The following is a 12,066-nucleotide window of genomic DNA, read 5'->3' on the forward strand; positions in this document are numbered from 1 at the left end:
GAGAGGAGAGTTCTGCCGCGCCATGTGGGTCACCTCCTGGGCTGGCTGCAGCCAGCTTGCAGTGCTGTGTCCTTACCTGTTGTGCCACCAGGGAGGGCCCTACAATATGTTTTTTTAAGGTACATGCTTGTTTATTAACTTTTAAGTATCTACAATGTTCAGAGTACTGTAGGGAATGCAGAGTCCATTGAGGCCCTCATAGGATGAAAGGAAGACACCAGTGCATGCCTTTATGGGATGACACACACTCTCTGGGGCCCCGTGAGGCATAGCTCACATCAGTGGGTAGATGTGAGGTATTCAGGACATCTATGTCCACCCTCCCGCCTGCTGTTTCCCACCCTCTTTAAGTAGCAATCCCTATTTCTCTCTCCCCCTCCCCCCCAGCACTGTGCTTGGTGTCAGACACACAATTCACAAGTACATATGGTCCTCTTCCCATAAGGTGACAGTCTAGTAGCAGATATATACAAGAAAGTGGCAAATAAAAATGGCCTGATACATACAATTATGCACATGGCATATTATGGTAGAAGGTTTGCAGATTCTGTATGTGGATGTGAGAGAGTGTCTACAGAGCTTCCCTGCAGGAGGTGATGTTTAAATAACACCTGAAGCATGAGCAGAAGTTCGCCAGAAGGGTCATGGAGTGGGAGAACACTCCTTGCAGAGAGAACAGCTTGTGCAAAGGCTTTGGAGTGGGAGAGAGCATAGCTGATGGGGAGGATGGAGAGTAGTCTACACAGGCTGATCAAGCTGTCTATACAGAGAAGCATGGTTTAGGCCAGTGTTTTCAAAGTGGGCTCTATAGAACACTCATTCCTTAGATGTGTGTATGAACATACACACAACATAAAATTTACCACTCGAACCACTTTATGTGTACAATTCAGTGACATTAACTATATTCACAGTGTTGTACGACCATCACCATTATGTATTTCCAAAACAGTTATGACCCCAACAGAGTATCTGTAACCATTAAGTAAATAACTCCCCCTTTCCTGTTTCCCCACCCCGAAAACCACCATTCTGCTTTCTCTGCATTTGATGACTCTAGGTACTCATGTAAGAGGACTCAAATAATTTATGTATTTTTGTGGCTGGCTTGTTTCACTAAGAATAATGTTTTCAGGGTTCATTTATGCCATAGCTTATCAAAATATCCTTTTTATGTTTGAATAATACTCTGTTATATGTACTTAGTACATTTTGTTTATTTGTTCACCAATAGGTGAACACATGGGTTGATTTCACTTTGGGAAGCAATGAACATTAGTGTACAAGTTTCCATTACAGCCCGTGAGTATGTACCCAGGAGTAGATGTGTTGGATCTAATTGTAGTTCTATGTTTAACTTTTTGAGAAACCACAAACTGTTTTCTACCATTTTATGTTCCCATCAGCAATGTACAAGGGTTCTGATTTCCTCCGATGCTCTACAACTCTTATTTTCTCTGTGTGTAGGTATGTGTCTCTGTGTATTTAGTAATAGCCTTCCTAAAGGGTGTGAAGTGATTTCTCATTGTGGTTTTGATTTACATTTCCCCTGATGACTAATGATGGCAAGCATTTTTCAGTGCTTATTGGCTATAAAAAGGCTATTCGAGTCTTTTGCATAATTTTTAATTGGGTTGTATACTGTTTTGAATTATAATGCTTATCAGATTTATGTTCTGCAAGTATTTTTCCCATTCTTTAGTTATCTTTTCACTCTCTGATACTGTTCTTGGATATAAGGTTTTTCATTTCGATGTAGTTCAACTAACCTACTTTTCATTTTGTTGTCTGTCTTGTTGGTATTATGTCAGAAATCACTGCCAAAACCTATTAATGTCATGAAGCTTTTCTTCCAAGTGTATATAGTTTTAGCTTTTTGATCCATTTTGATTTAACATTTGCATGTGGTTTAAGGTAAAGATCTCACTTCATTCTTCCATGTAGCCATCCAGTTTCCCGGGTTCCTCTTCTTGAAAACGCAATTCTTTTCCCAGTGGAGAGTCTTGGCATTCTTGTTGAAAAGCACTTGACCGTATACACAGCTCTTTTCTATTCCATTGGTCTCTGTGTGTCAGTACCAAACAGTTTGATCACAGCAGTCTTGCAGATGGTCAACTTTTGAAATTAGGAAATATGACTCCTTCAACTTTATTCTTTGTTATGACTCTTAAGGTTTTCTTGAGATTCCTTGTAAATTTAGGAAGGATTTTTCCATTTCAGTGAAATACAATATTCGTGTTTTGATAGGATTATATCAAATCTGTAATTGTTTTGGGTATTATTGGCATCTTAACAACATTAAGTCTTCCACAAACATGAAACTTCTTGCCACTTGTTATCTTTTTTTGATTCTTCAGGTAACGTCTTTCAGGCTTCAGTGTACAAATCATTCCCCTCCTTGGTTAATTCCTAAGTATTTTACTCTTTTTGATGCTACTATAGATGGAATTGTTTTCCTAATACCTGTTCAAATTTTTCATTGTTAATATGACAGAAATGGTTTTTGTGTGTTGAGTTTATATCCTGTAACTTTACTAAATTTACTTATTAACTCTTACTTTTTTTGTTTGACTCATTAGGGTTTCTTACATATAAAATCAGGTCATCTGCAAAAAGAAATACTTTTGTTTCTTTCTAATTTGGATGCCTTATTATTCTTTTCCTTGTTTAATTGTTCTGGCTTAAACAATTAATGTTGAATACAAGTGGTAAAAATAGGAATCTTTGTTGCCATGGACTGAATTTTGTCTCACCAAAATTCACATGTTGAAGTCCTAAATCCCTACTACCTCAGAATATGAATGTATTTGGAGTTATAGAGCCTTTAAGGAGGTGATTAAACTAAAAAGAGGACATCCTGTAGACATTAATCTATCTGTCCTTATATATTTGCCTATTTCTTACATGTCATTCAAGAGGGAGTGCACGGTAGATGGTCTTTTTTTACGTTTTCTATTGGAGGAGTTACATGTTTGTTCTTGCCTGTGTCAATATGTGGTCTTTTGTGACTGGCTTCTTTCACTTAGCACAGTGTTTTCCCCCAACTTTCTGGTCCTGCCGTAGGGAAACTTAATCCTGTAAAAGGCACAAAGTGGCACTGAATCCCCAAGAGAAAGGTCAGATTTGAAAATACTGAGAACCACAGTATTCTATCAGTGCTCTCTGTATGAAAAGCAGCCAGAGAATTCAATAAATAAGCAAAAGCGATCCAGGGCAGGTGCCAACCTAAGTGGTTAGTTTCTTACTGATGTTTCTAGGGAGTTTGGAGTTACTAAGTGACAATGGGAATGATCAGAAAAAGAACTGGAGTCTGAAGGCACTATCAAGGACAGCAGAGTGGAGATCCCAGAACAAAAGTAAAGAAAAGGAGCCTAGCAACAGAAATTGCAAGTAGCATGGAGTCTGGAGTCTGTGTACCAGTTCAGACCCCAGGATGACCACTCACTACCAGTGTGGGCCAAGGTCTAGGTTAGCTCTACCCTCTAGGTGCTTCAGTGAAAAGTGGGGTAGTAATAACCCTGCCTACTGGAAGGATGTCATGAGGATTCAATGTTAAATGCCTGATACATTCTGAGCAAGGAGGAAGTGCTGGCATGAGTGAGAGCAACCTGTACTGAGGGTCTCTGCCACCTCCAAGCAGTCTCCTCACCAGTGCCAAGGGCTGAGGGCTCTCCAGGAAAGGGCTGGCTTCTCTACAGCTGCTGCTTTGAAGCAAGAGTCTCAGCCTTGGCTAAGCATCCTGGCAGAATTGTCCTCTGGCTCGATGGGGGAAGGTACAATTCTCAACTGGCCCCCCACGCTGGCACAGGGACCGGCTCCTGGGCGGGGCTCAGTCTGTAGGTGAAATGACTTGGGGGTGAATGAAGAGATGGAAGGGCCTTGAACAAACCTGCACGACCCATAAATCAGCAAGCGGTCCCGATGGCCACCGGCTTGCTAACCGCCCAGGAGGTATCATTTCATTTCATCTTCTCAGCCCTCTGTGAGGAGGCCTCTGGTTGACACTCTGCGGTAGGAGAGATTTTGGGAATGAGTTCTCTGTGGGGAGCCCTATATATCCTTCAGGGAGTCTAATTATTGAGAAATATGTTCAATTTGTAGCCAGGAAGGTTTTTTTTTTTTTGCTAGAAGTTGGAATCTTGGAAACAGGAAATTTTCAGCAAACTCTATTGAAAATAGTTTCTCTAACAATCTAGCTACATGTACTTTATAGTTATGATCTCAACTTCCTTAGCAAGACATAGAGTGACGGATAGGGTCCTTTGACTGGCTTTTGAAAGGGAGAGGTGGTGTGTTCTAGAAAGGTGTAGTGGGGGCCCACATCCTGGCAAAGCTCCAACCCAGGAGTCCTTGGCCCCCTCCTACTTTCTAGAAAAAGAGCAAAACCAGGAAGAATGGCCTTTGATCTTCCCCCTGCCTGCTCTCATTTCCTTTACACCCTTGAAAACCAGGAGTTCAGTGGGGCTCAGCCTGTCTCCCCACTTTCCAGCATAGTGCTGATGCCATCTGCCCCTTCCCCCAGGGCTATAATTTGGAAGCGAGCTGAGTTCAGCATAATGCAAGGTCCAGTTGGGTCCACTCTTCGGTCCTCCACTGGCCTGAGGGGCCCTACTCCAGAGTCCTATCCCTGGAAGCCACCCCTCCTACACAGGGTCCCTATTTCTAGCCATCTCCACCAGCAGCAGGGCCCCATGCTGTCGGTAGGCGGAGGAACTGAGAGCGGGAGGGGCAGAGCTGTCTGAGGGAAGGGGCATGGCTCAAACCCCTGCTCCTAGAAAAACAACCAAGGTTGGCTCCCCAGAATACCCCCAGAACTCATCCCCTCTGCCTGGGATCACAGCTTCCCAGGGATTTGCTTTGCAGCCAAAAGAACAGGCCGGCCCTCCAGCTGACCACACACGGGCAAGTGCAAGATGCTTATATAAGCACGTCTGCTTGGCAGCCTGCTCTCTGCCCTGGCCACCCTGGCACGGAACTAGTGTGACAGCAAAGCCGTGCTCACACAGAGGAGGAGCCTCAGGCAGGACTGAGGAGTGAGTCCAGCTTGGAGGAGGCCCAGGCCCTCCCAAGGAACTTGTGTCTGGGTGGCAGTTTAGCTGCTGCAGCCCTTAACACTGCCTGCCCCTCTCCCTCTGCTTATATCACATTTCTCTGTCCTACCAGGTAGGCCCCCAGGTGGGACTACAGGTGGGAGGGGTACCCCCCGGAGGGCACCTGAAGTTCTAAAGGATCCTTCTGTTGCAGGTGCCCATGGGCTGGACAATGAGGTTGGCCACAGCAGCCCTGTTTCTGGGTCTCACGCTGGTGGTCAATGGAGTGGATGAAGAGAACAATGCTTGTACCTATGAGGCCTTGCCGGACAACGACGCTGTCCTCTGCAAGTAAGGCTGGGGAGGGGGCGTAGCACCCAAAAAGCAACCAGGCTGATAGAGGTCTCAGGCAGGGTGTTTCCAGAACTAAGAAGCCTGCCTCCTGGGCCAGTCTCTGTGGACAGGCTAAGAGTAAGTCCATTCTGAAGCCCACCCTGATGGAGGCTGGCACTGAGGAAAGGACTGAGGCAATGAGACCCATGTCTGAAAGGGCCTGTGGTTCTGGCCTGACCCGTGCTACTGGGGCAGGGGACAAGGGGAGGGAGGGAAGCAGGGAAGGAGAACCCTTCCCTATAGCCTGGATGCTCTGTACCCCCCACCCCTGACAAAGAGAATTTTTCTTTTAACAGAACCTTTTTTTTTTTTAAATTCTTACAATAGTTGATTTTTACAGAATTGTGTGCCTTGACAAAGAAGCATTTTAAAGAAAAGTGCCAGATGACAAAGGACGTGGAGCTGGGCCCTCCCTGTGTGAGAGGGGCCTGTTTGTTTCTCACTAATGAAGCCCCAGGGTTGTCAGGACAGGGTTTGTAGGGAAGTGTGCCCTGCATGTTGTCCAGAGAAGAGGCTGACCTCTCTTTTCTGCTCGGCTGGAGTTCAACAACCTCCTCACCCAGTTTTCATGGCCCTGGACTCGTGGCCACCAGAGGGCTACGCAGGCCACAGTGCTGCCACTTCTTTAGCCAGGGTGCCCAACGAGGCCTGCGTCTCACCTCAGGAAGAAGAGTGAAAGCAAGACAGGAAGGAGACTGAGTGTCTCCTAGTGTGTGTGTGACTTTTTACGATCATTACTTTCAGAAAGATAAATGCATGTTTTCCTCTACAAAGTTAGGTAGTTGAATTAAAGGGGAAAAAGTAGTATGAATTTTGCTCATGCAATTATTCTTTTTAAAAACTTTTTAAGCAGTTCCAGTTAGTTTTATGTGGGAGGAAAGAGGGAACAAGGCCTCTCGCAGGTGGGACAGAGCCTCTAGGTACTCAACTGAGCAGAATTTTTCCGTAGCCAGCAGGCTTTTACCTTGGTGGGTAGAAGACCCAGCCCCACAAGCTGGAGAAGACAGTGCATGGTGGGCCAGGCCAGGCCAGTGGCCCCATTATGGACTACTCTGGGCATCCCCATGTCCCTGCACTGTGGGAAACAGAGAAAATGTTGCTTCAGGGACACATTCTGTGCCAGGAGTACTGTGGTGTTTTAGACCCTGGTTCATCTCCTTGTTATCAAGAGCTTACCAATTAGGTTTTATCTTTTCTATCCGGGTGAGTGATAAAGTACCTGCCCACAGTGCTAACACTCTGTGCAGAGATCGCCCTCAGGCTTAGCAGCCGGAAGCACTCGCTGACTTACAGTCTGCTGGCTGATTTACATTCTGCTGGGCTCTGCCGGCAGCACTAGCTCGCAGCCTCTCAGGAGATCACAGTCAAGCTATTGGCCAGAAATCTCAACTCGTCAGGGGTGGGGTCCCTGCTTCCAAGCTCTTTTGTGGTTATTGACAGGCTGGGGACCCTTGTCTTGTGGCCTCTCCCTGGGCCTGCTCATAGCACAGCAACCATTGCCCCACAGAGCAAGGACTGAGAGAAAGCTTGCAAGTGACAGCCTCAAAGTAGAAGCCACTGACTTCTCATAACATAATTTTGGAAGCAGATTCCATCTCTCATCTGCTATATTCTCTGTCACTAAATCTGGGTCCCACTTAAAAGGAAAGGATTACACAAGGGTGTGGAAACCAACTTACGGGGACCTTGGGGGTATCTGGACACTGCCTGCCACATCCACGTCTTTATGTTTCTCTCAACCCATCAGTTATGAGACACTGTGCTAGTTCTGTAAGTTTCTCTGGGCCTCAGTTTACTTCGCTGGGCGAATCAAGGTATTGTTAGATGAAATGACATCAGGCATATGTGATCCACTTGATCTATTGGAACCCAATAATGCTACCCCCTTTCTTTCTGGTCCCTTATGCATTGGTAGATAATGGCTAACCTGGGGCCAGAGCCCCTGCTCCTTCCTCTGTGCCCCCCACTTTCTCTGGGGGTACCTCTGAAAGAGGTCAGGAGAGGCCCAAACCTGAGTGTAGAGTAGAGCACAGCCCCCCGTGAGGTACGCCACAGTAGGAAGGACGCTGCTGTAAGATGAGGTATTTGAACCTGAATGCAAATCATCAAGTGTGCTCTTACTAAATTTAAATTTTGATTAGGTTCATCTCAGGCTGGTCCAGATCATCTTTTAGGCTGAATTGATCTGAATTGTTAGATACCAGCTTTGTGCTGTTTGCAAATCTAGTACATCTGCCTTCTGTGTCCTGAGTCAAATCTTTGATAAAACTACTGGAGACAGACCACACATGCCCCTGGGCATGTTCTGTTAGTGAGCAACATGAGGTTTCAAATGCTGAGCTGGCAGAACTCCATGGTCCCGAGGGAGCAAGGGGGAAGTGTCACATGGACCTTGTCCCAGGGCCCTGGCATGCTTCCTATCAGAACTTTCTTTGGCTGGTGATTTTGCTTAACTATTTTAAAATTTGCAACAACTCTATGGGGAAAGAAAGAGGAGTCCCATTTTTCCTGGGGGCTAGTCCCCTTGTTTTTTTTCCAGTTCTGTGCTGTGTCCACATTCTCCATCACTGTGCCAGTGGAGGGTCCTCTGTTTCAGATCTTGATGGTGGCAGAAACAAACCCAGTGATCCTCACATGCTGCAGGGAAGTTAAGTGAAAGTCCATACTTAAATTATGCCTTCCCCAAAGAATTACTGCAAACTCAGGAAGAGTTTAAAGAAACAAATATGTCTGCAAGCCAGTTCAGTTAGTTGCCTCTGTGACTGGTAGCCTATTCCTGACCCTGGGCGCTGCCCACCCAAGTACCTCTGGTGTTGCAGGCTCAGACCACGCTTGCCCAAAGGTACCTCAGTTGTCTGTGGTCCTCAGGTGACTGTGGAAGGGTGGGAGGCAGGAAAAGGAATGGAGGCTTCCAGTCAGGAAGGTGTCCTCACCCTTGTTCCAGGTCTCCCCCCTCCAGATTGACTTCACGTTATATCGCATCAGCCCTCCCTTGGGAATCACCCCCAGCAGGGCACCCTGGTCAGCACAGATATGTTCAGCCATGTGGGCTTTTCAGAAAGGATGAGGCCCCCACTTCTTCTCTCAGTGAATCTTCTGAACCCAGTGAATCCCACACAAACCTTGGGTCTTGGTGATCAGTGAGGAAGGGCATGTGTAAGAAAAGAAGTTGGCCAAATATGTGTTTTTATCTCTCTTTGAAAACCTGGCTTATACCCCTTCTCAGTTTCAAAAGCAGAAGTCCTTCATACTGACCCAGGGGGAACCTGTAATCAGCAGCTCCCCCAACCCCCCCAACCCCCAAGTAGAATCTCAGCGCATTTGTGCTGTGCAGCCCTTTCTCAGGGACAAGGTAGAAAGATGGACTCAGGCCACAGACTCAGGCCTAGTCTCAGGTGACTAGGAGCTTTGACACTGGGGTAGTAGCATGGATTATAGAGCAAAACTGTCATTTCCTCCACAACCACCTAAGGCATGGGAGATCATAAGGGAAAAAGTAGTGTCGCTGCCCGTGGGCAACAGCCAGGGTTGAACATGGGGTCCAAAGGGAAGTTTCCCACTGACTTCCCCTGGGCAACACCCACGTGGTCCTGCAGCCTCCAGGACTGCTACACGCAGCCCCAGCTGGCTGCAGCACGGACCTTTTCCTATTTGGTGCCTGGGTTGTAGAACGAACCAATCACATCAGCACGTTAGTTAATTATTCAGCGCTAGATGGGCTGATTGGTCCTAAAGTGGTCCAATCCTGGTCACAGACCTGGAAATGGTCCAATCAGGCAGGTAGCCACTAGGGCGGGGCGGGGAACCTGGAAAGCCCACCCCCTTTCCGTGGCTGTCACGCTGTTGCAGTTACACCCCTGAGAGAGCTGCTTTTGCGAAGCGCAGGGACTGACTACAGGAGCTGAGGGAGCGCGGAGCTTACTCACAGACCAGGACTGTTTCCTGGTGGCCGCTCTCCCTGAGTGGAGAGATCTTGCTAGTATTGGGCTGAGAGAATAGCCTGTGGCCAGGAAGAAGGTACTAACTTGTTAAACTCTCCTTTGTGTGAAAAGCAACGTGTAAACACTGTACTTCTCAAGCCAGCCCTGCTGACCAGGCTTGGCGACAAGTGTCTGTTCTTGTTTGAGAAGTAAACCCTGGTGACAGCTGACACTGACGATACCACTGACGACAGGGCAGGGCCTGTCACGAATCCTGTTCACTTCGTTTACTCCTCAGAACGATGCGGCCACCTTTTCCGGGTGGAGAAACTGGGCACAAAGGGTCCAGGTCACATGTAGATCACCGGGACACACAAATAGTGGCAGGCGGAGGATTCATCCCCACAACATTACCTCAGCCGGGGTGGGCGTCTTGAGGCCAGTCACCTACCTGTCTCCACAGGGGCCTCCAAGTTTTCTACCCAGAGTTGGGGAACATTGGCTGCATGTTTGTTCCCGACTGCAACAACTACAGACAGAAGATCACCTTGTGGATGGAGCCCATCGTCAAGTTCCCCAGGGCGGTGGAGGTGAGTGAGCGCTCGGCCTGTGGGGGCCGTTGGCCTTGTTCATCTGGGTGGCTTCAGGTGGGCACAGAGCCCTCTGGGCTGGGTCTGGCGGGCCCATGGCAATGGTGGTTGCCCTGAGAGAACATGTGAGGGTCCTCAGCCTTGGAGGGCAAAGGTGCTGACCGGAGCCTCAGTGCCACCCAGGCCACTCCCCGGGGGGTTTCCTGTTCCTGCAGCCAAGGGAGCCCACACCTGCTTCCTCAGGCAGTGTGCAGACCAGCTGGTGTGCATTTCTGGTGTGCAGAGAAATGGAGGGGAATGGGACTGGGAGTCCACAGGGCACAGGGAAGCTGGGCTTTCAGAATGGTTTTGGAATTAGAGGAGCTTATTTGCAACAGACCACACCCCTCACCTAGGCTGAGCAATGTATCTTGATTCTTGGTCATGGCAAAATGAGACCTGATGGAAGGTTGGCCCAAAATTGTCTAAAATAGGCGATTGAAGCATTTTAGGAATTGGAAATAAGTGTTCCTCCTACTGGGAAATGACTAACGCCATCTTGTTCTGGAAGCTTCCTTCCCATGTGCCTGGGGAAAGGCCTGGAGTAGGAAGGCTGAGGTTGCTGCCTCCAGTGAGATGTGTCCTGGTAGCAGGTCCAGTGTTCTGGCTGCTGTTTCCTCCTTCCTTGGCTCCTGGGCCACACTGAGCCTCCAGACATACACTTCTGTTTTAGTAGGACGTGTCAAGTCAGCCTAGGCACAGGGACTAATGTGCCCAAGACTCAGACCACTGATGGATTCAGGGCTGTGGTCGGGACGTGAACACCACACGCATGGTGGCTGGCTTTCTGGTGCTTCCCTGCAGTGGCAGCCAGAGGTGCCCTTTTGGTTCTGCGGTGAGTCAGGGCTGACAGCACAGACAGGAAGATAGTCCTGGGGATTCACACAGGTTACTTGGATGTAGAGGGGTACATTTTTCTTTTCTTTCTTAAACTCTGTTTTCACTATCAGGTGACAAATATATTGAGATATGTGTCACAATTTATGAGAACACAAAGCTTTGACAGGCCATCATATTTGCAAACCACGACAGCATCCCTTCTACTAGGAAGTAATGAGATCTTCTGGGTCTCCTTTTCCTCACCCCTCCTAGTCTGCACACATGTACATGCAAGCACGTGCGTGCTTACATGCAGGGTGTCAGCTACCCTCCCTGGGAGCCTTGGCCTGTCACCCCCATGGACAGGAGGAAGTAGCCGAGGAAATGTGGGGCCCAGTTATTCAAATCTTGGGGTGGATAAAGGGCCACAGAGCAGGGCAAGGAAGAGTATAATGCTGCCCTATGGGAAAAGAACCTACTTCACCCTTAATTCTCTTGTCCTCAGACCTGTCCGGGAAGTGAGGAGGTTGGACCAGAGGCATTCAGAGTCCTAGTGATTGTCCCACGAAGTCTCAGCACTAGGAGCCACTCCACATGGGATTGCTGCAGACTTCCACTAGGTGGCAGTGTAGACTTTCTGAGCGTTGCTCGCAGGAAGGCCAGCAAGTTGGAAGAAAGTTGGAAACGTCCCATTTGATTGTTTAGTTGTGCTGGTTGTGCTGTGGTATGTGCACACAATGCAGAAAAGATAGCCCCCTCCCCCACCCCTCCCACACACACAAGGTTAAAAAACCCTTCCAGTCTCAGCCCAGAGGTAAGGTAGAGGAGAAAACTGGACTGGAACTTAGAGACTTATGAAGGACACATTTGTATTTAAGAAAGCCAAGGAGGGCAGAGGTTTCACCAAAGAAAACTTGGTCAAGGTGGTGGAAAGAAAAAGCTATATTTTATTATTACACAACTACTGTTATGAAAATTTAGCTGACCTTTGAGAAGGCAGATTAAGTTATCAAAGCCACCTATTGTTGAAGGGTCCCTACTTGAAGCTGGGTGCCATTCCGGTGTCCTTTCATTTCTCTCATCAAGTCTGCAAGTTAAGTATTTGTATTTTTTAATCAAGAATGTTAGTGGCAAATGACAAAAGTCAACTCAAACTGGCATAGGCCCAAATAAAGGAAATTAATTATTTATTCAAAAGTTGAAAACTCCATAGATAACTTAAGATGTGGTTCAATTCAGTGCTCAAGCAACATCATGTCTCCTCTTTCTTTTTTT

General features: G+C 47.4%; 1 protein-coding gene across 2 annotated transcripts in view; it reads left to right on the forward strand.

Annotated features, from left to right (window-relative positions):
* PEBP4 (phosphatidylethanolamine-binding protein 4) overlaps window positions 1–12,066 on the forward strand; it is a 222,571-nt gene that overhangs the window by 44,181 nt on the left and 166,324 nt on the right. The window contains exons 1-3 of one of the 2 annotated variants that reach the window (XM_012726906.1): window positions 5,114–5,163; window positions 5,245–5,381; window positions 9,807–9,933. In XM_012726906.1, the coding sequence (XP_012582360.1) occupies window positions 5,251–5,381; window positions 9,807–9,933 (258 nt within the window). In that variant the 5' untranslated portion in view covers window positions 5,114–5,163; window positions 5,245–5,250. Of the gene's footprint in view, window positions 1–5,113; window positions 5,164–5,244; window positions 5,382–9,806; window positions 9,934–12,066 lie in introns of those variants that run through there. The other variant, XM_012726905.1, reaches the window with a different exon arrangement.

The sequence above is a fragment of the Condylura cristata genome, unplaced genomic scaffold (assembly GCF_000260355.1).
Source record: "Condylura cristata isolate star-nosed mole 26May11 unplaced genomic scaffold, ConCri1.0 scaffold00018, whole genome shotgun sequence".
NCBI lineage: Eukaryota > Metazoa > Chordata > Mammalia > Eulipotyphla > Talpidae > Condylura > Condylura cristata.